Raw genomic sequence first — 24,431 nt, 5'->3', positions numbered from 1 at the left:
GAGAGAGAGAGAGAGATTGGAATTTGGATTTAATTACCTACTTCCTGTTCAATCACGTGTTATGGATTTCTTAAAAAGAGAGAGAAAAAAAAGAGTGAAGTTTTCGTGAATGGCTATGAAACGTGGCCGAGCATTATTAGGGACGAATCCTCTTCAATGACGCTGGAGAGTATCTAGGCTCATAATTATTCGGGGATTGGTGGCCCTTAAAAAAAGAATCTTTTTCCTATTTTGTGTGCGTGTGATTTTGTGTGTGTGTGGGGGGATTCTTTAATTTTATATTAACACTAGGTGCGCGCGTAAATTAACGCACGTAGGTAAGGAATCCAACCACAGGATTTAGGACTTAGGAGTTCGTTAGGATCCAATTACTATTATATTTTTGGAATCTAGATGCTAATGCCTTAATTTTATATTTTTTCTTTTTCCTATTTTCCCTACTATAAAATGGGTGGGTTGGCATTTAGAAGAGTAGAACCAAAGCCAACGATATTCAGTAATCAGAGTTGAGGCCAAGATAATAAGAGAAGAGAAGAGAAGATGGGAACAAATTTCTCCATGGCGTACAACACCACTTCGACCGTCGATGGCTCGTTGAAGTCATCTCGCATTCTCGCATTTCACTCCTCAGCCCGATGGAAGGCTTACTTTGACGCCTGCAAAGCTTCCTCTAAGCTGGTACCCATTTGTCATTACCATTTTCCCTCCCTTTTCTCTCTCTCTCTCTCTCTCGTTGGTCCATTAGGGTTTCGAAATTTCCTTTTCTTTTTCTAAATTAAGAGCCTTAGTTTGGCTGTTTGGGCTTTGAATTCTCGGAAGAATCAAAATTGCTTTATGCTTTTTCTTTTTTCTCTCTAGTTTCTTTAATTTTATTCTCTTGCAATTGACTTACTGATGGTGATGGTGGTGGTGATGGTGAAGCTGGTGATCGATTTCACAGCATCATGGTGTGGTCCATGTAAAGCCATAGAGCCAGCCGTCATTGAAATGGCTAACAAATACACCGATGTTGATTTCGTCAAGCTCGATGTTGATGAGTTGATGGTATAGTATCCTTCTCCAGATCTTCTACGTGCGGGCTGCCCGTCTTGCTGTGCTGCACCAGCAGGGTTACGGTGGTCATTGCGTGCTGTCTGTGCAGCACAAGCATGACAAGACAGCGCACCGTAGAAAATCTGTGTTGTACTTCTTCCTTTCCCAAATTAAGAAATTTAATTTCCATTTCTTAATCATCTACTATTACTACTGTTGGTACAAACAGGATGTGGCACAGGAATATGGAGTACAGGCGATGCCAACGTTCATTCTGATCAAAGAAGGGAAGGAAGTGGACAAGGTTTTGGGTGCCAAGAAAGAAGAACTCGAGAAGAAGATCCTCAAGCACCGCTCTTCTTCTCCCACCCACACTTTCTGATCATCATCTCTCTCCCTCTCGCTCATTAATTAAATAAAACTCTCTATATTATGTATAATGGATGGTAGACTAGTTTCTTTAGGTAATTAATTATAACTAATCATCTGATAATACTGGTCATGGAGACTTGAGAAATTCCAGTTTAATGTTTGGGTTGTTATAGTTCTTCCTTTTTCCTGTTATCTTCTGTACTCAATCTGGGTCTACTTTACTAATATATTTAGTTTCTTTCTTTTTCTTGTATAATGGCATGACTCTGTGTAACACTTACATGTGGTATCATTTGTTATATAACCAAGGTTAGTTATACGTATCGGTATCTGTGTATATCGGTTGCGATTGTTATTGATACGATACCAATGCGGATCAACTAGAATGGCCTGTATTGGATCTGTATATCAGTCGTAATTTCAAAATTGAACCAATTTTTTACCAATTCACCCGATTCGTAACTGTATGATATCTATATCGGACTCTCGCAATATCTTTGCCTATATATAAAATTAAAAATTCTATTCTCACACAGTAGCATGGAAAGGTAATGTGATAATTTTAACCGTTGGATAGATAATATATAATGAAATACTTATTGGATACTTCGACCGCATAGCAGTGGACTGTGACGAACTCTGTTAAAATTAAAATTTTAGAGGAAAGATTTTTTTTTTTTTTTTTTTTTTTTTGGGGTGGGGGGTTGTAAAATAGAGAGGGAAGATTTCAAGAGTATTTGGGTCACTTTGATGAGATGATTGAGATAGGCCCATTTTGAGAAGTTTTACACTTTTATAACTGCACGACATACATTTGCTATATGTATGTGATTGGTCACTTTCGTATCAGGTCTCATGAGCAAATCTAAAATGTTAATCTAGATTCTAGAAGCTGATTATTCCAAATAAAAATTTAATAAAGAGTAGAACTGAAAAAGTTATCTGTCGTGGATTTGGAATCTCGTCTTCATGACGTATTTCTAAAACTGAGGTCGTAAAGCACAACTTGGCTATGATTATGACACAATAGAGACTCCCACCTCCAAGATGAGAGGGAGAGCATATACTCCATATCTGAAATAACTATGGATTTGGATCTTCTGTGTCTTTAGGTTAAGCTTGTCTATCAACCATTGGATTGGCATGAAATTCAACATAACACCCCTGAAAATTGAATCCAGCATGATGATCACTCAACCCAAGCCAAAAGGATCCAAATCTAAAAATCAATTTCTATCTCTTGCATGTCAAAAAGGTTTATTTAAAGAACGAAAAAATTTATATTAATTAAGAGTAAAGTAAGATTTAAAGTTTCATGGTGGAGCATAAGCACATATGCTTGAGAGACTAAACCTCTTAATTAAGAATGACGATGGTCCTCGTCATCGATCCCCATTCCCCACTGTAAAAACAAAGTTGTCCATAATTGGTTTATCATCTTTGAATTTTGATCATCACTTTTTTTGTCTCTCTCTCTCTCTCTCTTTTTTTTGTCCCTTTCTAATAAGTCTCCATATTATTACTACATAATGTGTCATTAACGTTTATTCTCAAATATTGTCTTTTACTGTTCTCAGGCATATTACTTTGTAGAGAAGATTTCCCAAACAAAGATTGAAATTCAAAATTCGATAGAGACTGGAGTGGAGAGAGCTCTATGGACTATGGGGAATTGGGGACCCTTCAAAAAGAATATTATCTCTTGTTTTTTTTTTTTTTGGTTTTTGTCAAATGCCCCCCTCAAAATGCCCATTTGTTTAAATATATCTTTACAATTTTGTAATTTACACATGCCCCTTTACTTTCAAAACATTGTAACATTTTATTCCAATCCATTACTTTGGGACATTAGACATTAGTTTTAGGAAATTCAATAACCAAAATACCCTTATGACAAAAATCCACCAAAATTAAAGAGTAAAGTGATCAAATTGCCCTCATCTTTCCCAAATGGTTTAGGGTTTGAAATTGAAAATCAAACCCTAAACCATTTGGGGAAGATGAATCCTAAAAGCAATGAATCTATCCTGGCACTTGTCATGTTTATCTTCTGAAGGTCACATCAAAGATCCAAGGGGTTCTGTACTGGAGATGAAATGTTAAGGAATTCATTGCCACCAGAAACCCCTTTTGAATTTGCTTTCTAGCAACACGTTTGCTCTCAAATGCTTCAATAAGCTCTCATAGATCATAAATTGAATAAATGGATTGCATATCATGATAAGTGCAGGTACAATTCCTTTCTAGAATCCCTTAATCCCTGCTTCAGAATAAACCTCTCACATATCTTGAGCAGTCCCATATGGTCTAGGTTTCATTGAATCAAGTTTAGAAACATCCACCAAATTAGTTGGAGCAGAGGCGGTAGATTCCCTCAGAATAGGTTCCGGTTTTTTGCTTCTATAATTCTCATCCCAGCTTGGGTATGAGTTTGCATACGAGTCACAAGAACCCAAATAGGAATGGTCATCAAGACATTCAATAAACCAGCAATGGCAGCGATAAGAATCCAAGAGAAAATATCGACAGTGCCATCATCGGGACTTTTCTTTTTCCAGGCAACCACAAGAGCTAGGATAGATTTTTTGATTTTAGGGTTCAACTTCCCCAAATGGTTTTGGTTTTGATTTTCAGTTTCAAACTTTAAACGATTTGAGGAAGATGAGGGCAATTTGGTGATTTTACTCTTTAATTTTGATGGGTTTTTGTCACAAAGGCATTTTGGTCATTAGATTTTCCAAAACTAACGTCTACGGATTGGACTAAAATGTTACAATGTTTTAAATGTAAGGAGTACATGTAATTTGTAAAATTGTAAAGGTGCATACAAATGGGCATTTTGAGGGAAGACTTTGACAAAAACCTTTTTTTCCCCTAAATTTATTCTGTGATTCTATTTGCATATTTTATTCTTAATTTTTTTTTGACCTTTGCCATTTACCCTATTTTAAAGGGTAGGAGTTGGGTTGGTTGGCATACATTGCAGCAGAGTTATTCAGAATTTCAGAGTCCGAGACTCGAGGCTCGAAAGCTCGAAAGCTCGAAAGCTCGAGGGAGAGAGATGGGAACAAAATTTTCCAAGGCGTGCAACACCACTTCGACCGTCGATGGCTCGTCGAATCCTTCTCGCGTTATCGCATTCCACTCTTCGGCCGAATGGAAGGCTCACTTTGACGCCTGCAAAGTTTCTTCTAAGTTGGTAAACCCTACCGCTCTACGCCATTAGCCATTGCTTCCCCTCCCCCTTTTCTCTCTCTCCATTAGGGTTCGGATTCCTCTTACTCCCTTACTCATGGTTTCTTGATTTGACTTACTGGCGGTGGTGGTGAAGCTGGTGATTGATTTCTCGGCATCATGGTGTGGTCCCTGCAAATTCATTGAACCAGTTTTCATCCAGATGGCCAACAAATATACCGACGTCGAGTTTGTCAAGATCGATGTCGATGAGTTGAAGGTATTTAGGGTTTCGATCACTTCTTCTCCTCTTTTTCTTTCTTTCTTTCTTTATTTTACCAAATTATTAAATTAAAAAGTAATTTAATTTCCATTTCCTAATCTGCTATCTATTTGTACAAACAGGATGTGGCAAAGGAATTTGGGGTGCAGGCGATGCCAACCTTCATTCTGATGAAACAAGGGAAGGAAGTGGATAAGGTTGTGGGTGCCGATAAGGATGAGCTCCAGAAGAAGATCCTCAAGCACCGCCCTTCTGCTCCCACCTCCACTGTCTGATCATATGGAGACTATTTACCCAACAAAACGATCATATGGAGACTTAAGAAATTACAGTTTAGTTCTACCCAAAAAATGAAATTACAGTTTGATGTTTGGGTGGTTCTTCTGGGCCTACTTTACTAATTAAGTTTTTCTTTAATTAGGACCGATTTTACATGATATGATATGTAACACTTTTGTGGTATCATTTGTCATATAACCAAGGTTATGTAGGTATATCCTTATCGGTGTCTATATCGATATCGATACGATATCAATAATCGGGTTGGATCGGCCGGTATAAGGCGTAACTTCAGTTTTCATATTAATATCATATCGGTAGTAGACTTTGGCAGTGATATCCATACCGATACCTAGAACCATGCATATAACTTGCAACTGAACAAGAAGCAATATACAATCCTCAGCATGGTTCGTAATCTTGATCAGATTGGTGTCTCGGATCGGTATTAATCTTGGTTGATACCTATCCAATCTGGCCAATATCGGCTGATTCGATTTGAGATTATGAACCACGATCCTCAGATAGCCCATGAAGGGTTTCCTCTCATGGTGTCAAATAATTTGTAATCTTTTATTTATTTTTATTTTTTTTGTAAAACCTTTTTAGTATTACATACAATTTTTTTTTGTACTCCAAATATATGTTATATTTTTTAATAGAAAAATGTCTTATTCATTGTCAACATGTAAAACTCATGGAAAGAGAAGAACACATCTCCCACATCCATGGAATGGAATTAGGCAAAACCATCGTACATATCACCGACAGAACTCTCCTTGCGAGGGAGTCAACAATGCTATTAATCTCCCTTGGAACATACTGGAAAAAACAAGAAACAAAAGAAGAAGATAAAAACATGATATCCTACAAAATAAGTCTAATCTTTGGGGTGCAGACGAGTAGTAATTGGATGGTTGCTCTTGGTATTGTGGAATGATCGATACGTGTGGGATCAACAAAACTCACATTGCAACCGTTGTAACCAACTTCTTCACCAGCCACAACACCATGCTCTGATCGTCGTTCAACTAATTTTGCAGTTGCTCCTAATAGTCGGCGGCAGATTCAAGTTGTCTCGAAGTAGGAGTAAAACACCAGAAAGAAGGTCCAAACCAAAGCACTGGTCCTGAAGGACATTCTTCCACTTCATATCAACCATGTTTAGTGCAATGAGCAACTATTGCTTCAAAGAACAAGATGTAATTTTTTTTATTTGTATCCAATAACACCATAAAAATATTAAAAGATGGGTAAACGTTGATAAACAACATGCATTTCACAGTGAAAATCTTTACAATGTTTAATAGTAGTGACTAAAAGGAGAGCACACCGAATATCCAAGTTCACTCGACACCAATAGAACACAATTCCTTCCCCATTAATAAATTGTTAAGCCTCCATGATTTGCAGTGTTGGACCAATCTTAGAGGCAAGGTTTGTAATAAGTCTTCGCCTCACTCCAAATATATGTATGATAATGACAAAGTTATCACTTTCAAATTATATTTGAAACTTTTTTATATCCTTAATTTAAAGAAGTTTTAAAAATAAGACAAGGGCAATTAAAAGAAGGTGTTAAATTCTAAATACGTCTATAAAGGTGTCATTCAGAACAGTGCCTTCTTTGATTTGGTTAGTAGGCCTTTTATGTTTAGATTCATAATTGGGCCTCGGTTGCAATGTCCATATCAATGGGCCCCTCTATTTTATTTATGTGAAAGAGAATGCTACCTGGTCGCGTGTAGCACGCAACTCTTGCGCCTAGACACAGGACCACATGAAATGACCACTATGCCCTCATAAAAATGCAAAAATCCCCAAAGGCACAATAATCATTTAGCATAGCCCTGTATGTAGGTGCAAGAACCACACAACTAGGTAGCATTCTTTTGCACTTTATTTAATTTTGTGGAGGTTTGGTGCAATAATGTTTTCATCAAAATTGAAAAACCCGTCCATGGCTGAGCCAATCTAAGAAAAACTATGCCCATTATGAACGTTAAATGGTTTTGCTTGGATTGGACAATCTCGACCCAGAGGTTCCATTGGTTCAACTTGGGCTTACCCTCTGAGACGCTGGGTTGGTCTTACGCCTCCCCTCCCTCCAACACTCCCAAATCTTAACTCACCCTAAACCCCTAACCCCTAGAGTCTATGGTTTTCTAGTCTTTTTGCTTGTCACAAGAAGTTGTACGTGACAGAAAAAGGTGTCGCTCATCATTTACCAAGCGTGGGTAGGTCTATGTTTGAAGACCCCAAACTAGCGGTGCAAGTTTGGCCCTATCGGCCTGACCCGCCCAAAGCCTGAATAGGGTCTGGGCAGAGATACTTTGGTCCTAAGGGTGAGTTCGGGCTGAGAATTTCTGTCCATAAGTCAGGCCGGGCCTAGAAATGAATCCTTGGATCTAGCATGTTCCTTTCTTCTTCTTTCTTCTCCTAGGCCTGGCACAGCCCAACCCCTGCATCTCCCTTCCCTCTCCCCATGGTCAGGGCCAATATGGGTCAGCTCGGCTCCAGCCCGACTCCAAAGCTGGGTCAAGGTTGAATTTTTGAGACCCTTTGTTAGGGCCAGGATGGGCCTGAGCCTAGGCTCAACTAAGGGGACTCAGAATTTTGGCTATAGTTTTAAAAAACTCTTGCCCAACCTGACCTTCTTTGCAACCCTACCTCAAACCGACCTCATCAGTGACACGTTTCAACCCCAAACAAATAGGGAAAGTGCTTAAAAGTTTAATGCCATTTTGTAATTTTTGAACTCTAAACAAATTTTGACCAATTTTTTTGCTTGGTTAAAATTGAAAATTTGACATCTGGAATAAATAAAAGCATGTGCTCATATGCTAGTGGTGACAAAATCCTGTTAGTTTAATCACATGCTAAACTCGGTAGAGCATTGTAGAAAATATTATAAAATAAAGAGCAAATTAGACGCACCCTGGTGTTTGAAACAATAACAAACCATCCCCTAGTTTCACAAGCTTACAAATAAGCCTTTACTGTTACGTTTACCGTTAGCTGTAATTAAACTTTTAAAAATGGCTATATTATCTTTCTATTTTGGTCATAGACTATTATACCCTTGTAGAACATAACCATAGCACAAATCCATCGCCCCCAAAACCAATCAAACCCATCTCCCCCTATCCCTGTCTTCTCCGACGAACTACGAAGTATCTTTATCATCGTCGCTGCTGCTGCTGCTGCTATAAATCCGCAGGTGCAGAGCTATTGAAGAGAGGAAATTGATGCTGCTGCAGTATTAAGTCTCCAATAGATTTGATGTGAATTTTATTTAAAATGGACCAATTTGGGGATTGTGTGGCTTGCAACCATCTGAAGTCCTCCACATTCGCCCAATGACTGGTGTCTCCATCTAAGACCTGAATCCTTAAGTTCCTTATCGAACCCTTCATAAGACAAATGGTATGGCTCAAATCTCACACTGCTACTATCCTCAATTATCGTCCTACTACAGACACGAAGATAATAATCCGTATTCCTGGCATGGTGAATCCTTAACTGATGAGAGGCCAACATAAACAAGCAATCCTCAAGTTCTTCAATGTGAATTGAATCCAAAACAGGTCCAACAAAAACGCGACAACTCCTCAGTCGATGAATGAAGAGCGCTCTCAAAGTTGCCCGTCAGACGAACTTCACAAGAAATAAGATTAGAAAGAGTGAAATCTCCATTCTTTCAAACTCCTAAAATCCTTAACCAAAACCGCACCTTCTCTGTACCTAAAACCAGGAGAATCCCAGATTTCAATATCAATTTTTTCGGGTAAAATCGTCTCAGAAGCCGTAGTGTCAGTTGAAATCGAATCAAAAGCCCTAATTAAAGTTGTGGAAGTGCCATTATTATGATCTTTCTTTGCTGTCTTAAACTTGAACGAAAATTTCTTTTTGGGCAAAAACTCAGAATTTGCATTTGCTAGGGTTTCTTTCAGCTCCGAAATGGCTTTGAGAGACGAACGGATTTCGTAAGGCAAGAAATAGGAATTCTCAGAGACAAATTTCTCAAGCTCGGCAATGGACATGGATACCTTCTCCAGATCCGGTTTCAGACGAGCCATGGATTCCGGGTCTGAAACGAGACGATAACCATCCAGCTTGTCTTGGATCGATCGTTAAGCTTCTGAGAACCGATCTAACAAACATTTCGTGGATTCAAGAGGTGAAGAGTTATCGGTCTAACGAGAAATGGAATGTTACCTGGATCAGGATCGCTCCCGGGGCATGTAATTTAACTACAACTAACGGTTTAAACGATGTTGTTAACGGTTGGATGTTATCCTTAGGGATGTGTGTGGTAAAGTCCAACGGTTGGATGCACCCTAGACGTGCTGAATACCCTGGAGAAAAGCTAAACTGCTATTGAAGATAGATTGGAGAAGATAAATAAGGGTAAAACTGACTCTAAATTAAGTAACTACCGTACAAAGGGTAAAACAGTTTTTTTATTTTCAAAACTAACTGTTTACTAATATCGAAAACCATTAGGGGTTAATTATAAATAGTAAAACTATGGAAAGTGCTCTGTTATTGTTTCAAACAACAGGGGGCATGTAATTTGCCATAAAATAAATATGACCAACACATCAACTAAAGTTACACTGTAACGGAAAATAAACCCACATCTAAGCTGGTTGCAGTTCCACAACACACCCAAAACAAATTCTCACCAAAGAATACAAGAACTCTCATCAAATTATAAGAAAGGTCGACTTTTTCTTTACCAACGATGAAACAATTACCACCAATGGCACTTGCTCCTTATAAAAAAGGTAAAGTACACGCTCCCATGTAATGCACCATATTCCTCGTACCTCTAAGCTTTTGATAAGTTCACATACCATCCCTCAATATTCCACGTACCACCCCTGTTGTACCACCCCTCAATATTTACGTATCACCCCCTGTTTTACCCCTAATTCCAAACAAGTCCAAACCGTTAAGTGTTAAAAACTTGATTATCTTACCTTTTCTTTTATTTTTATAAATTTGAAAAGACCTAATTACCCTGACCTATTTGTTCACAATATTAAAAGACTTTTCTACCCTAACCTAATTTCAAAAGACCCTTCACAAGAAAGATCTCTACTTGGTCACATGGTCTCTACACAAGCATCTAGGGCAATGGGGGAGGACGACAGAGGCATCATTTCATCATGCCATGTAAGAGGGCATAGGAAACACCACAAAGTAGAAATCTTTTTCCCTTAAAAATATAATCAAACTCTTCCCCCAACAAAAAATAATAATAATAAAAAAAAAAAAAAAAAGAATAAATTGCTTTAGAGAGAAATCAGACGTAACTGAAAGGCCTTTTTGGGGGAGGAGGGGAGACGTCGTTCTTACAATCCTACCCCTGTTGAGATAATTGGAAGATTATAATTATAGAAGTCTGAATGCAAGATGGACTGAATTGCGGTGAACCTCACAGATTGCAGCTGGTGGCATTATGGTCTCCCTGATGGCTGTTGCCTGCTATCACCACACTCCTCCCCTGACGACAAGGCTTAACAAGCAAAGAAAGGTAAGTGGACGGTCATCTGTTCATCAAATGGAAATCCAGTAGGGGGGAGAAAAAGACGAGCATCTCGATTGCCTATCCCCATTGGGCTTTGGAGTTTAAATGATCCATTAATATAGCATAGCACAAATCCCATTTCAAGAGAAAAAAAATAAAAGAGATAAAATAAATGCAAGATCTGATCTGCTCCTTACTTCCATCAGATGAAGCTTATTATTACAAGAAATTCTTCATCCAGTTGTCTGTATATCCATATATGTACGGCCATGATCTGTACAGCTAGTTGCTGATCCAACTGTACCTATGTTTACAATTATATGCTGCAGAAACATATGACACTTAACAAACCTATTACTCAGAGCAAGGCTCTAAAATTACCTCCAAATGATTCTGTTACACCAAAGGGAGGGGAAAATAAAAGAGCAACTAATGGAAGGAACACTGAAGAGCTTAGTTATAACAAGATCTAAAGAAACTCAAAATTGACGATGGAAGCTCCATTACCACAATTCTGTACATGGTACACGTGAAATTTCAACCCTTTCTTTTGTGGAGTTGGGGGAGGGGGGGAACAATGAAAAGAATGAATAGCCGAAATCCGTTTCCGTATCCGTTTAGCACTATATCCGAAAGCTAAACGGATGCGAATACAGATAGGCTATAGCTATCCGGAAAACTATATTTACATATAAATGGATAAAATATCCGATCCGTATCCGTGTCCGTTTAGCACTATCCGAATCCGTCCACTGTTATGAACTGACTGATATGCTCCATGAAGCCTCAGATCGGCAGGAGACTTATGAGTAAGGAAACTGCGAAAAATATTTGGGACAGTTGTATGGTCTCTACGTCTGCATCAATACACCTTCTATCCACTCTATCAGCCAAACGTTTTTCTCTAATCAGTGTATTCATCTGAAAATTTAGTTGACAAACATGATAACAAATATAGAACAATTGCAAAACATGGCATATACTAGCGACTTAAAGAAAATGAGAAAGAGTGCTTTTGTGCATGGAATTAACAAAAATTTAAATAAATTAATTACAGTCTGGCCGAACCCATCTGGTTTCCACCCCTATTTGATATCATAATCAGACAGAGAAGAAATGGCTGAATCATGAAACTGACTCTATGATACATGATCCCAAACAGCAACCATGCAAACAAAGCACGTAAGTAAAATAAGTGTCTTACAGAGTTTCATTAAAAGAAAGGGGTAAAATGAGTGAGTTTTGTTGAGGGGAGAGAGAGAGAGAGAGAATCACCACCTTGTTGCAACAACCTAAGTAAGATTTTGAGAAAAAAAAACACAATTAACACAGAAAACGGGTTTGAAAATTCTGTTTTGTTTCACTTGTTTTTTATAAAAAAAAATTGAAATTTATACCAATTTATGAACTTAAAAACGTTTTTGTAATAACAACAATTTATTGTTTTTACATTTGTTGGACCAATTACTCAAAACTGTTACCCGATATCTCTTTGCTATCTCCTTCTCTCGCTCACTCCAACCTACCTCTCTTTTCGCTCATCTCTCTCTTTGGCACATGATCAACAAACCCTAAAAATCCCCAAGCTCCAACTCTCTCTCTCTCTCTCTTGCTCATCTCTCTTTTTGGCACACGATGAAGCTCCACTGCTCGAGTTGGCACCTGAAGTCATCATCGTCCTCACCTCTACTGTTGTCCCTCCCTACTTCAAGGTAAATCTCTCTCTCTCTCATGGTGGAACGAATAGGTTTTCTCTACAAGAAAGAGAAAACCTGCTGCTATGAAACCCTAGATGTCAACAACAGGAATTTAAAACCTTGTACCAATTACAGCAACCCAAGACAGAGACTCAACTGCTGCTATGAACCCTCGTTTGGGAGAACAATGGGTTAAAACATCTGTCTCTGCTATGAACCCTTGTTTGGGAGAACGATGGGTTAAACCCCTATCTATTCATCTCTGTCTCTGTTTCTCGCCTCTCTCTCTTCCTCTGTATGGATAGTCATATTTTTTTTGCATATTTCTGTCTCTGTTTCTCGCCTCTCTCTCTTGCTCTGTTTATCTTGTGCATTTTTTAAACTGTTTGAAAATCCTGCTTTGTTCTAGATACTTCACGTAGTACAGATGGGTTAAAACATTCAACAAATCCTGCTTTGTTCACCTCTAAACCCAGATGGGTTCAATAGTGAATGGGTATTAAATCTCTCATCTTGTTAATGGATCTCAATTTGCCTTAAAGACGGCAACGCATGCTGTTCGGATCAAAATCTCTAAACAAATCCTTAAATGAGTGGAGAAAGCTAGTGCTGTCTCTTGTCATTAAAGTTTGGAAGATGACCCTGTGTCATAACCTATTCATACAAAAATAGATAGTATCAGTGATCTTGTTGGCCTTGGACTGGATTGGAACATAGAATGCTCAAGTGTCACTCATGCTAAAACTTGAGAAACATCCCATTAGTAGTAATCCCTTGCCTTGCTGGATTACCATGAATTCTGGTTTACTACGATTATTTCATCAAAAGAAATACTTTATTTTTGGTACAGATTCTGAATTTATTAAGTAATTTGTTGCAATTATGATCTTTCATTATTAGGGGAAGAAGAACCAAGTGAAAGACCATGGTTTTTAGTCTAGAAGTGAGTAAATAGGTCTTGGTGATTGCAGGGTTTTAAGAGTTAGATGGTGAAGGCCAAGTGAGGAAAAGAGAGACGATGTGAGAGACAGAGAGAGAGTGAAGTGGGGCAAGAGGGGTGGCCAGCTGGCCTGGTAAACCCCCTGTGCATTTGTGTATGGTCCTAATGGGGGCTGCAATTTCAGACATGCTAGGTGAATTGATTTTTAGGGAAGGTGCTCATGGTGAATAGAGAATCTGAGACTGATCTTTCTAAATTACAAAATTCAATGTAAGCTTCTTCATGGCAAAAGTGGTTCATACCATGTTCATAAACATGTTTGGCGTCTGTGTCTGGTGTTCTATTTCTGCTTGGAAATAGAGAGATTTTCTCTTTTTCTCTTCAAGATGCTACATAAAGAATGCATTCCTTGATCAATCTCTTGCCTGGTTACATGGGATTTAGCTAGTTAAGTAGTCAAATTTGTTGATTCTCTTCTATGTTGATAGGAATGCTGCTTAATTCTATTTCAGTTCATTAACTGAAGAGGCAGCTGCCCTCCCTTTAAACATTTATGCTTTTACTCTTACTTGATTTCGGATCTTGAAAGGTCATATAAATGTCTATAATCTGTAGAGTCAATTGAAAGTACTAGAGAATCTTACTTTACTGCAACTCAATCTTGTAATCCCATTTGTGCTCTGTTTTCTAATTAAAATCTGCATTATATGTTAAAGGTGGAAAATTTTAAGTTACTGGTTCAGAGAGGGTTCACTGGTGAGGATAAAAGCTTTGACTCTATGGAGTTGGGTTTGATATTATACTTTCCTTGGTGGTTTGTTTCATTTACCCATATATAGCCACAAGCTCTGAACTTCACTCTAGATGAGCTGATTTCTAAATTTCAGAAGATGCCAGCAAATAAATGAGCTAGGCACAAATCACACTGGCCTCTGTCTACCCTTCACATTAAACTTTACTGCATTTTGTCCAATCAACAATACACCAGCCTATTCACAATCCTAGTGGCAAAGACAACTTGAACCACACCATATCTGCAGTAGGGCATGTAACAGGTAGAAGGTGATAGACAGAAACTGCAGTCTATAAAAAATGAAGGATTTTAGGAGTTTCAATGGTGTTTTTGTTTCTGCCATTACAGTAACCAGAGGCAGAGGCAGAGAGAGAGACATAGAGAGTGGGAAAAAAAAAGTAATAGATGGATTAAAAAGGAAAGGAATGAGAGAAGGTGTGAAATGAGTGATTGTTCTGTATGGAATACGAAGTGGGAGAAGGAACTGCAGGAATGATGCTGAAAGAAAACAGGTGACAAAGGGTTATATATAGTTGTGAAAGTAGAGATGCTGGTCAAAACTAGAACAAATAAATAAGGGGGGTGGGAGGAGGGGGAAATTAAGAAAAAGATTAATAATTAAAAAGGAACGAACTTGGAGTTTTTTTTAAGTCCAATGCGGATGAGGGTTACTGGGTTAGGAAAGGGAAGCACAGAGGGAGTTAACACGAAAGGCACATAGTGGAGCTGGGAAAGCACAAGTGGGGCTATCTGTTTCAAAAGTCCATTTTGGGGTAGTGAGAGAGAGAGAGAAGGGTGGTGGGTGTTGTTTGTCAAGAATCATGAAACAAACCAAAACAATAACGAGATCTTTTGCAAAAGAAACAAACACAGATCTTCTTTTCAGTTCACTTCTTAGATAACTGTTCACCCTCTTTGTATTGAAAGATTTCTTTCTTATTCTTCTCTGATGAAGATTCTAATAAAGCACCAACATGTGTAGCTTTCCATGGTTTCCTTACTTGGAATCAGTGGGAATTGGGTTGTACTATGAGTTTTAATGCAAATGATTTTCTTGTATATTTTGAGTAATTAATGGAAGGATCTCGACCAAATCAACTAATTTTAAACTAGTGAAGTATAAAGATTGCCTGCATCAGTACAGACAATACTATACAAAACTCTCTCTCTCTCTCATATCAAAAGAAAGAATGAAAAAGAAACAGAGATCTTCAAGGATTAGGGTATCTTTCCTGGTAGTATAAAGATTGCCTGCATCAGTACAGCTGTACAGATGACCTCACAGCTAGGTCTTAATTACCATAAATAGGAAATAAAGATAGAATTATCATCAGTCTACTCTTCTGGGTATCTTTCTTGGTAGTGGTATTGGATTGAATACATTGGAGTTGGAGCATTAAGGTAACTGTTATAAATTTTCTGGGGTTATTGAACTGGATAATGGTTTACATAATGATGAGGAAGTCGCGTGGAAGATATGCTATGGGATTTCAGTGGATGGTAGAGAAGGAGAGTTGGTACATCTTTGGCTCACTTCTGGAAGATATTGGTTATTGAGGACTAAAACCATTGGTTCATTGGGGGTGATTTTGGCTCAGTTGTTGAAGATATTAGTTATTCAGGACTCCAGTAATTGAATCATGGTGGTGATGACTAGGTTTGCTTGGATTGGTGAATTCAGGAGCTGTGTGATGTTCAAAGAACTCATTCAAAAGCACTTGGGATCAAATTGAAAATATGTAAAATGCAGGAAAAGGTGTGGATCACAGGTTATTTTAGGCCTAGACAGGTCAATTAGAATTTTGGAAAAAGTACTAGTAGTAGCAGCTCATATAACTCCTATGAGTATTACAATACTTCATGTTTATCAAGTAGTACTTGACCAACTAGATAAGGTGCTAGACAGGGTTAGATTAGCTGAGTTTTGGATGGTGTACTTGTTGCTCATCAGTGACTTGTTATCTAATGAAGAAACAATTGATTTTGATCTTCCTCTTCAATAATTTTTTTTTTGTTTTGTTACATGATCTCTTGTTTTGTTCAATACATATGAGAACATTAGGAAGGGTTGTGGCAAGGGCCCCATTGGGTATTATCATTGAAGCATGGTTTGTGGCATGGTCTCATGGTTACTTGTAAATTTCAAACTTTACTTGTTGGGTTTTTAGCTCAAATTGGTAGAGCACTTGGAACATGAGGATGTCTCAAGCATGTTCCAAGGGGATGGTGGTTCGAATCCACCAACACCCTTTTGAACACTATTTTTTATTAAAAATAATTTTTTATGTCCTACCATCCATGACTTTATATGTATTTTAGTAAAAATGAAAATTTTGTAATTTATATTAATCAATACAAAACTGTTATAGAAATAAGTTTTATCAAACACCTTTCAGTATTAATAGTGTTTTGGATATGTTTCTGGAATAGGTTTATCAAACACCTTTCAGGAAGCCAATAACGTTATTCTGGTAACAATAACACTAAAATACATTTTTGGTCAAAAACGGCATAGAAACACTAGTAACATTGTCAAACGGTACCAAAGAATAGGTGGTAGTGGAGGAGCTGGTGCTAGTGGTAGTGGAGGAGCAGGTGGGTTGTCTAATCCCTTTAGGAGATCACAGAGTACGAGGGCAGCTCCGCCTCCACCATCTCCAGTAGTACCACTACAAGATGACCCAGTACTTCACCAAGCACCTGGTGTTTATAGAAAGAAAGGCAACAAGCAACCAAAAATCAAGAGAGCATGGAAAAATCTGAAGGAGATGGTGAAGGAATCTATAGCTAAGTGGATGTTACACAATACCATCCCAACAAACACAGCACAAGGCCCCTTTTATCAGTCTATGATAGATTCCATTGTTGAGGCTGGCCCAGGGTATAAAGGGCCCACCCCCACATGAGATTATGAATGTGTATTTGCCCCAGCAAAAGAGAGAGCTTGAAGACTATATCAATGAAATGCGGGGGATGTGGGAGAGCTTTGGGGTGACCATAATGTGTGATGGTTGGACTGGTCCTACAAGAAAGTCCATCATCAACTTTATGGTGTATTGTGATGGGAGAACAATCTTTCTAAAGTCTGTTGATGCATCCAAGGAGAAAAAGGATGCACGGCATATCTACAAATTGTTGAAGGAAGTGGTAGAAGATGTAGGAGTGGGGAACGTTGTCCAAATTGTAACAAACAATAGAAGAAACTACAAGAGTGCCTGTGAGAAGTTGATGCAAAACAGTAAGTATCGGTTGTTTTGGACTCCATGTGTAGCCCATTGTATAGACCTCGTGTTGAAGGATATGGGAAAGATCAAATTGGTACAACATGTTGTGGAAAAGGCAAGGCAAATGACCAACTTTGTCTACAACCATGGGTTTGCATTAAACCTCTTGAGGGAGAAGTGTGGGGGTGACTTAGTGAGGCCATGCATAACTAGATTTGCCACCAACTACATTGCAGTCAAGAGTATAGAGACCAAAAAGTCCGGACTTAGATCTATGTTTGCTTCTGAAGGCTGGTTCAACTGGAATGGGTCCAATACCCATGGTGGTAAGGAAGCACAAGCTACCATTTCATCAGATGACTTTTGGTCAAAGTTGCATAAAGTGGTACAACTTCTGGACCCAGTGGTCAAGGTTTTGCATATAGTTGATTTTGCTCTCAAGGGACCAACCATACCACATCTATATGCTACCATAGACTTGATGAATGAAGGTGTTTACAATGCAAATCCACGAGGTAGCAAACACTTTCTCAAAAGTATCAAGGAGCGCTGGGAAAATCAACTTATGCATCCACTGCATAAGGATGGTGAGTATAGTTTGTTTTTTATGCAATTATATCTTTTAAAGTTAATTTGAAAGATTTACTACTAACTATTAAGGCATTGACAATATGTAACGTCAATTTCAACATATTATTTGAACCCCAAGTACCAATACAATCATAGGCTTGGGTTGAATAGTAGTCTTATTAACGCAGTAAAAGAAGTAGTTGCCCAATTGAAGCCGAATAATAAATTACAAGCTATATGCAACAATGAGATGAGTCTTATAAGTTATAATTCATTTGGAATTACTCAATTCAATACAAAATAGTAATGAGTCATTACTAATTTTAAATATTTTCCAAATGATTATAGTTGAAAACTTTTAGGGATGCATTGGGAAGTTTTGGAACCGATGCTGTAGAGCAAGGCCGGACACGCGGTGATGCCGGTACTCATAGTCATTACTCAATTCAATATCTTATTCTTTAAATTATGCATGTATTGAAATTTTTGAAATGAATATAACATGTCTCTTTTGTTGTAATGCAGTTGAATGGATGTTGTATGGGGGTACGGCAGACATTTTAAGAAAAATAGCAATCAAGGTTCTCTCCCAGACATGTTCAGCTTCTGGCTGTGAACGGAATTGGAGTACATTTTCTCTCATCTACTCCAAGAGGCGAAATAAATATGGTTCTAAACGTCTATCTGACTTGGTGTATGTGCATTACAATTTGAGGACGAAGATGCAACACGTACGCATGGAACAAGAGGGTATCAAGGAAAATATCGATCTCGCCGACATTTTCCAAGTGGAGTCAGATGATGAAGATCCTATTGTAGATTGGGTGAGGGATAGAGGCGAGCCAATGTTAGATCAGCCTAGAGGTAGGCCTGACCCCACGATAGCCGAACATATAGAAGCTGATGTGGATGACTTCATGGTTGCAGAGGGTGAGGTACACGCACAGGAAGCGTCACCCATACCATTCTAGCCTACTGGTGGCAATGTTGATGAGGAGGAAGAAGATTGGTCCGTGTCCTCTGGTAGCGGTGGTGATGGAAATGATCGAGATGGTGATGGTGGAGATGGTGATGGAGGTGATGGACATGATGATGACGGTGATGGTGGTCAAGCATATGAGGAAACTCAAGTCCCGTCTGTGGTAGAAGAGCAGCAAGAGTAATTCCGTGCCCCCACACCGGCCACACGGCCCACACCGTCCACCTCGACCTACTCGAGAAAGCATCATGGCCAGTCCCGTCCTGGTGGCGGTGGTACTAGTAGGCAAGCTGATCTTATGGACATTGATACCCTATCTGGCTCCGTTGGTGGATTGAGTATTGGCGATAGGGACAGCAGATCGAGTAGGCATTTTCGTGCCACATCTTTTCATATAGAGAGCAGTCCATCTCCAACACAATCGAGTATAGTTCATCTCATTCACATCCATATGGCGAAGGGCGGTGGCTGGGCGGTTGACTTGGGGGCGAGAGCCTATATCTTCTCCATCCATTCCCGATTTTGAGTATGACTCCCACTCACAGAGACGTAGTGGATCGTCTTTTGGTGGATGACATCTTTTCCTACCCAACCCACCGCTCGCATGCCGTACCGTGCATGCTCCCGGAGGCATCATATCATAGTAGATCGATGGGTAGTACTTCTTTACGATTTGGTAACCTATATCCTAGGATAGGTTACCTTGAGATGTTGATGATGCGGTTTACATGGCCATCTGTGGATGACTACACTCGTTTCTTCTCCCGGACTATGACGTGGCATTCATTTGTCCTATAGTCGGAGAACAATACACGTCGGCTCCATTGGACTATGAGTGCGGTTGATCCTGGATGGCGAAGTAGTTATTATTAAAAAATTTGTAAACATTTGATGACTACTTGACTTGTATTGGACTATTAGGGATATTGTCATTTTGATATCATCTTCTTAAGTTAACTTATTATTGACTTAATGTACTTAATATTATGACTTAAGTTATGAGTTATGACTTATGAGTCATTCACTTTATGACTTATTAATCATTAATTTATTATGTCCGCTAGTACTTAAAAGTCTTAAACAATGTGTACGTGTAATTAACTAAGTTATACATTAGGGTTCGACCGTACATTGCTAATCAATGGTGCAAATCCAAAACACCATTTTGGGTGACTATTTTTGCAATTTGAACATTTAAATGTGTTTATATAACCTAAAATAGGGTTTCCATGAAGTTTCAGGCCTTAATTTGGCCTAAAACCCACCCAAATGACCTATCGAAACATACTAGAAAAAATACAAAATTTCGGCCGATGGATATTTCAAATATTTTGGTCAGCCCGAAACACCAAAACGAAATGAGTTTTCGAACCATGAATGCAAGCTAGAGAGAATGGTTAATCCAAACAGATAATGATGCAGATACACTACCCTGGACCGACTCAAACCCATTTTGGTATCCAGACGGAGATGAACCGAGTCCAGTTTTATTTATAATTCAGTAAGATAGTTTACTTTATGGTCTATTTTGTAAGCGAGTCCATTAGGAGTTTGATTTCTTCCATAATTTCTTTTTATTGCTGAGTCGTGGTAGAGTTAAGGTTAGGATTTTATTTCTAAAGTCCAAGATAGAGTCAAGTTCTATTTTAGCTTAATAGTTAGCATAAGAGTGTTTTGGTTCCTTTTTTATTTATACCATGTAATCGTGCAATTAGAACACAGATTGAATAGAATGGAATAGTTGAGTTATGGTTTGAAGCCAGGATGGTTGTGCGTGTGCACTCTTCTCTCCCCTCCCTTCTTATGCAATTTCTTCTCTCTTCCCGTGCAATTCTGATTCTTCCCAGCTTCCCCTCTTCTCCTAACCAGCCCTCCACCAGATAAAAATTTTTGTTCCAAAGGATTAAAGGTCGAAACACAGAAGACTTTTCAACAAACAATTCATAATTCAAGCAATCACACCTAAAATGAAATAATTGTTTACTTGAGAAGCATTTTAAGTCTTGGTGTTTTAGTAGGAAACTTGCATGGTCTAAATGATCCTCAATAAGTGAAGGCTGTAAAATGACATTGTAGTCACAGGAGTTATTTCTATTTCCTAGGATCCTTCTGTCCTCCATTTCCAGGTAGGATACACTTTTGATGGACTATTAAATGAACTTTTACAAGTTGGATGGTGTCTAGAGCAGTACTGAGAGGTATATTAGCATGAGTTGGGGAGATATGATATCAATTGAGCGAATGAAAAAGCACAAAAAATACAATACAGCAAGAAATTCAATAAAGGTAAGACAAATAGTACTGGAAATACTCAACAGTCAATCAATATGGACAAGGAAATATAAAATTAATAGTACATCAGCCTCTATGGTAAACACTATTTATTCTAGATCTTAGTAGAAGTCGTCTCAAACATTGTTAATCTTAAAAAAAAAATTAAATATACAGTGTCATGTGCCATGCACATTTAATTATGTTTACGAATAGGGAAAGAAATTCAGATTTATCATATACAAAAAACAAAACCATGAATTGGAGAAGAAACTAAGATTTATCATAGAAGAACATGTAGTGGAGATTGAACAAACATATTAAATACACTTTTAGCATAAAAAAACAGCAGGAAGTTATTGTATGTACCCTGGGAACATAAGTGATCTCGAAAGAGAGAAACATCTTCTTCCAGTCCAAAACTTCCTGGAGCAAGAGCTTTATGTGCTGTTTCCTGGCTTCGCAGAGACCTTTAACCTGTTCCATGAAGCATCCACAGTAAAAAAGAAATTCATACCAGGTAGAATCATTATGCCAATATCAGCAAATTTTACAACACTCTTCGCATACATTATAATCAAAGAAAACATTTTAAGCACTAAGACCTGGTCATAAAGATGTTAAAGAGCTACGAAATTCCAGTTTTGGTCTCAGCTTACAGAGTAGGGAAAGAAAAGAAAAAAAACAATCATTAAGAGTCATCTTCTGGTGGTAAATACACCTAGTCCATTGCAACACATAGTAGAAATATGCTAGGGAAGCAATAGAAGAGAATTCTCATTTTATTAGAATAAGAATAGATCAGGCTGAAGACAACATGGAAAGAAAATAAAAAATAACATGACTAATTGGACGTTAACAAGTTCAAACCTTCGTCGAATTTGAAAACTATGGGGAAAAAAATTAAAATTGCATAGTAAGTCAACATAAGCTGAGGGAAATTTTAAGGAAGCAGTATTACCAAATCTCTAAACTGTAAAGTGACTTTTTTTCCCACTCATTGTGTTTTTCAGGAACTGGACTCGGGGAAGACGATTGGATCGGGTAAAGTGCATGGCGGATTGTACCTGCTTGATGGAGATCCTGCATCTACCCAGGCTTTACCTTCTAGGCTCTGTTCTCCAGCATCATTCTCTTCTAAACTACACATGGCACTCTAGACTAGGACATCCACCTTTAGGTACTTTATCTACTTTATTTCCAACATTAAGTAATACTTGTAATAAGGAAGACTTTTTTTGTGAGCCTTGTGTCTTGGCCAAATAGACACGTTCCAATTATCCAATTTCTAATAAAAGGACATCTTCTTTATTTCATGTTGTTCATACTGATGTGTGGGGTCCTAATAGAAAAGTCTATTTCGGGTCATCGGTGGTATGTAACCTTTATTGACTGTTATTCTAGGTTCAATTGGGTCTACCTTATGCACACCAAAAATGAGGTTTTTTCATGTTTTCAGCACTTTCACCAGCTGGTTAAAACTCAATTTAATGCCACCATTCAGACTCCAGTCTGTTTACAATGAGTCTGAATCAGTTCAGCCTGCTCCTAGTACTTCCCCTGAGTCAGGGGGAGAGATTCCTGTACAGGGGGAGCAAACCACCCCAGTCCAGACTCCTGTCCAGAGGACTATTAGTGAATTTCAAAGTAGGATTGATGCTAGTAACATGAAGACCTATGCAAGGAAACATAAGCAGGTTCAATCAACTGTTGCTCCCGTACCTATCCAGTTGCCAAACCTGGATCCAGAACCTGCCTCTCCACCTGGTAATGTTTCTTCTCCTGAGTTACCTATTGCTCTTCGCAAAATGGTGTGGCTGAGAGGAAAAATCGCCACCTCTTGGAGGTAGCTCGGGCCTTTCTGTTTGCTCGTAATGTCCCTTCCGTTTATTGGGGGGATGCTGTCCTTACTGCAGCCTATTTAATTAATAGGCTGCCCAGTTGGGTCCTTAACTCTAGACCCCCTGTTGAACTATTACTTGGCTCTTCCTCCTTTATAATTCCCCCTAAGGTTTTTGGCTGCGTTTGTTATGCCAAGGATACAAGGTCCTCTGGTAAACTTGAACCATGTTGTCTCCGCTGCATTTTTTTAGGGTACTCTGCTACACAGAAGGGGTACAAGTGCTATTACCCTCCATCCCGTCGGACATTTGTCAGCATGGATGTTGTGTTTCATAAGTGTCTCCTACTATGTGTCCCCACCTCTTCAGAGGGAGAGTGTTAGTGAAGATGTGTCGACTATAGACTCTCCACCTCCACTCTAGTCTGTTTACAATGAGTCTGAATCAGTTCAGCCTGCTCCTAGTACTTCCCCTGAGTCAGGGGGAGAGATTCATGTACAGGGGGAGATCACCTCTATTCAGGGGGAGCAAACCACCACAGTCCAGACTCCTGTCCAGAGGACTATTAGTGAACTTCAGAGTAGGATTGATGCTAGTAACATGAAGACCTATGCAAGGAAACATAAGCAGGTTCAATCATCTGTTGCTCCCGTACCCATCCAGTTGTCGAACCTGGATCCAGAACCTGCCTCTCCACCTGGTAATGTTCCTTCTCCTGAGTTACCTATTGCTCTTCACAAAGGTATCAGGACTTGCACTCAACATCCCATTTCTCATGTTGTTTCTTATGACTCTCTTTCCCCATCATTTGGTGCTTTTGTTTCTTCTCTTTCTTCTGTTCGTATTCCTAACAATTGGCAGGAAGCTCTATCAGATGGAAAGTGGAAGGCAGCCATGATGGAAGAAATGGAGGCTTTGAAGAAAAATAACACATGGGAGCTTATGGTTCTTCCACCTGAGAAGAAAACCGTTGGATGTAAATGGGTGTTTGTGGTGAAACAAAAGGTGAATGGCACTGTGGATAGGTATAAGGCAAGGCTCATGGCCAAGGGTTTCACTCAGACATACGACATTGATTACCAGGAGACCTTTGCACCTGTTGCGAAGTTATACACCGTTTGTATGTTGTTATCATGTGCAGTCAACCTTGGATGGGATTTGTAGCAGCTAGATGTTAAAAATGCCTTCCTGAATGGAGCACTGGAGGAGGAGGTGTATATGGACATTCCACCAGGGTTCTCTTGTGACAGAAATAAAGGAAAAGTGTGCAGGCTGAAGCGTGCATTGTATGGGTTGAAACAGTCACCTCGAGCTTGGTCTGGTTGATTCCACAAGGCCATGATTTCTGTGGGCTATAAGCAGAGTAATGGTGATCACACACTCTTTATCAAGAGGGTTGGTGAAAAACTCACTGTACTTATAGTCTACGTTGATGACATA

The 24,431-nt window shown here is 38.8% G+C and overlaps 1 protein-coding gene and 1 pseudogene across 1 annotated transcript; one reads left to right on the top strand and one right to left on the bottom strand.

Moving 5' to 3' along the window:
* The first annotated feature begins 497 nt into the window (after positions 1-497).
* Positions 498-23,943, top strand: LOC122654224 (thioredoxin-2-like). Its single transcript, XM_043848210.1, has 8 exons — positions 498-678; positions 922-1,044; positions 1,262-1,411; positions 4,358-4,603; positions 4,736-4,858; positions 4,984-5,140; positions 10,981-10,984; positions 23,931-23,943. Exons 1-6 carry the CDS (start codon positions 541-543, stop codon positions 5,134-5,136), a joined length of 933 nt encoding a protein of 310 aa, XP_043704145.1. The 5' UTR covers positions 498-540; the 3' UTR covers positions 5,137-5,140; positions 10,981-10,984; positions 23,931-23,943.
* LOC122654222 lies at positions 8,347-9,345 on the bottom strand (annotated as a pseudogene).
* Positions 23,944-24,431: the final 488 nt, after the last annotated feature.

This window comes from Telopea speciosissima, chromosome 3 (assembly GCF_018873765.1).
Source record: "Telopea speciosissima isolate NSW1024214 ecotype Mountain lineage chromosome 3, Tspe_v1, whole genome shotgun sequence".
Lineage (NCBI taxonomy): Eukaryota > Viridiplantae > Streptophyta > Magnoliopsida > Proteales > Proteaceae > Telopea > Telopea speciosissima.
The sequence above is the reverse complement of the archived record's forward strand: the minus strand, read 5'-3'. Positions and strand labels throughout refer to the sequence as shown.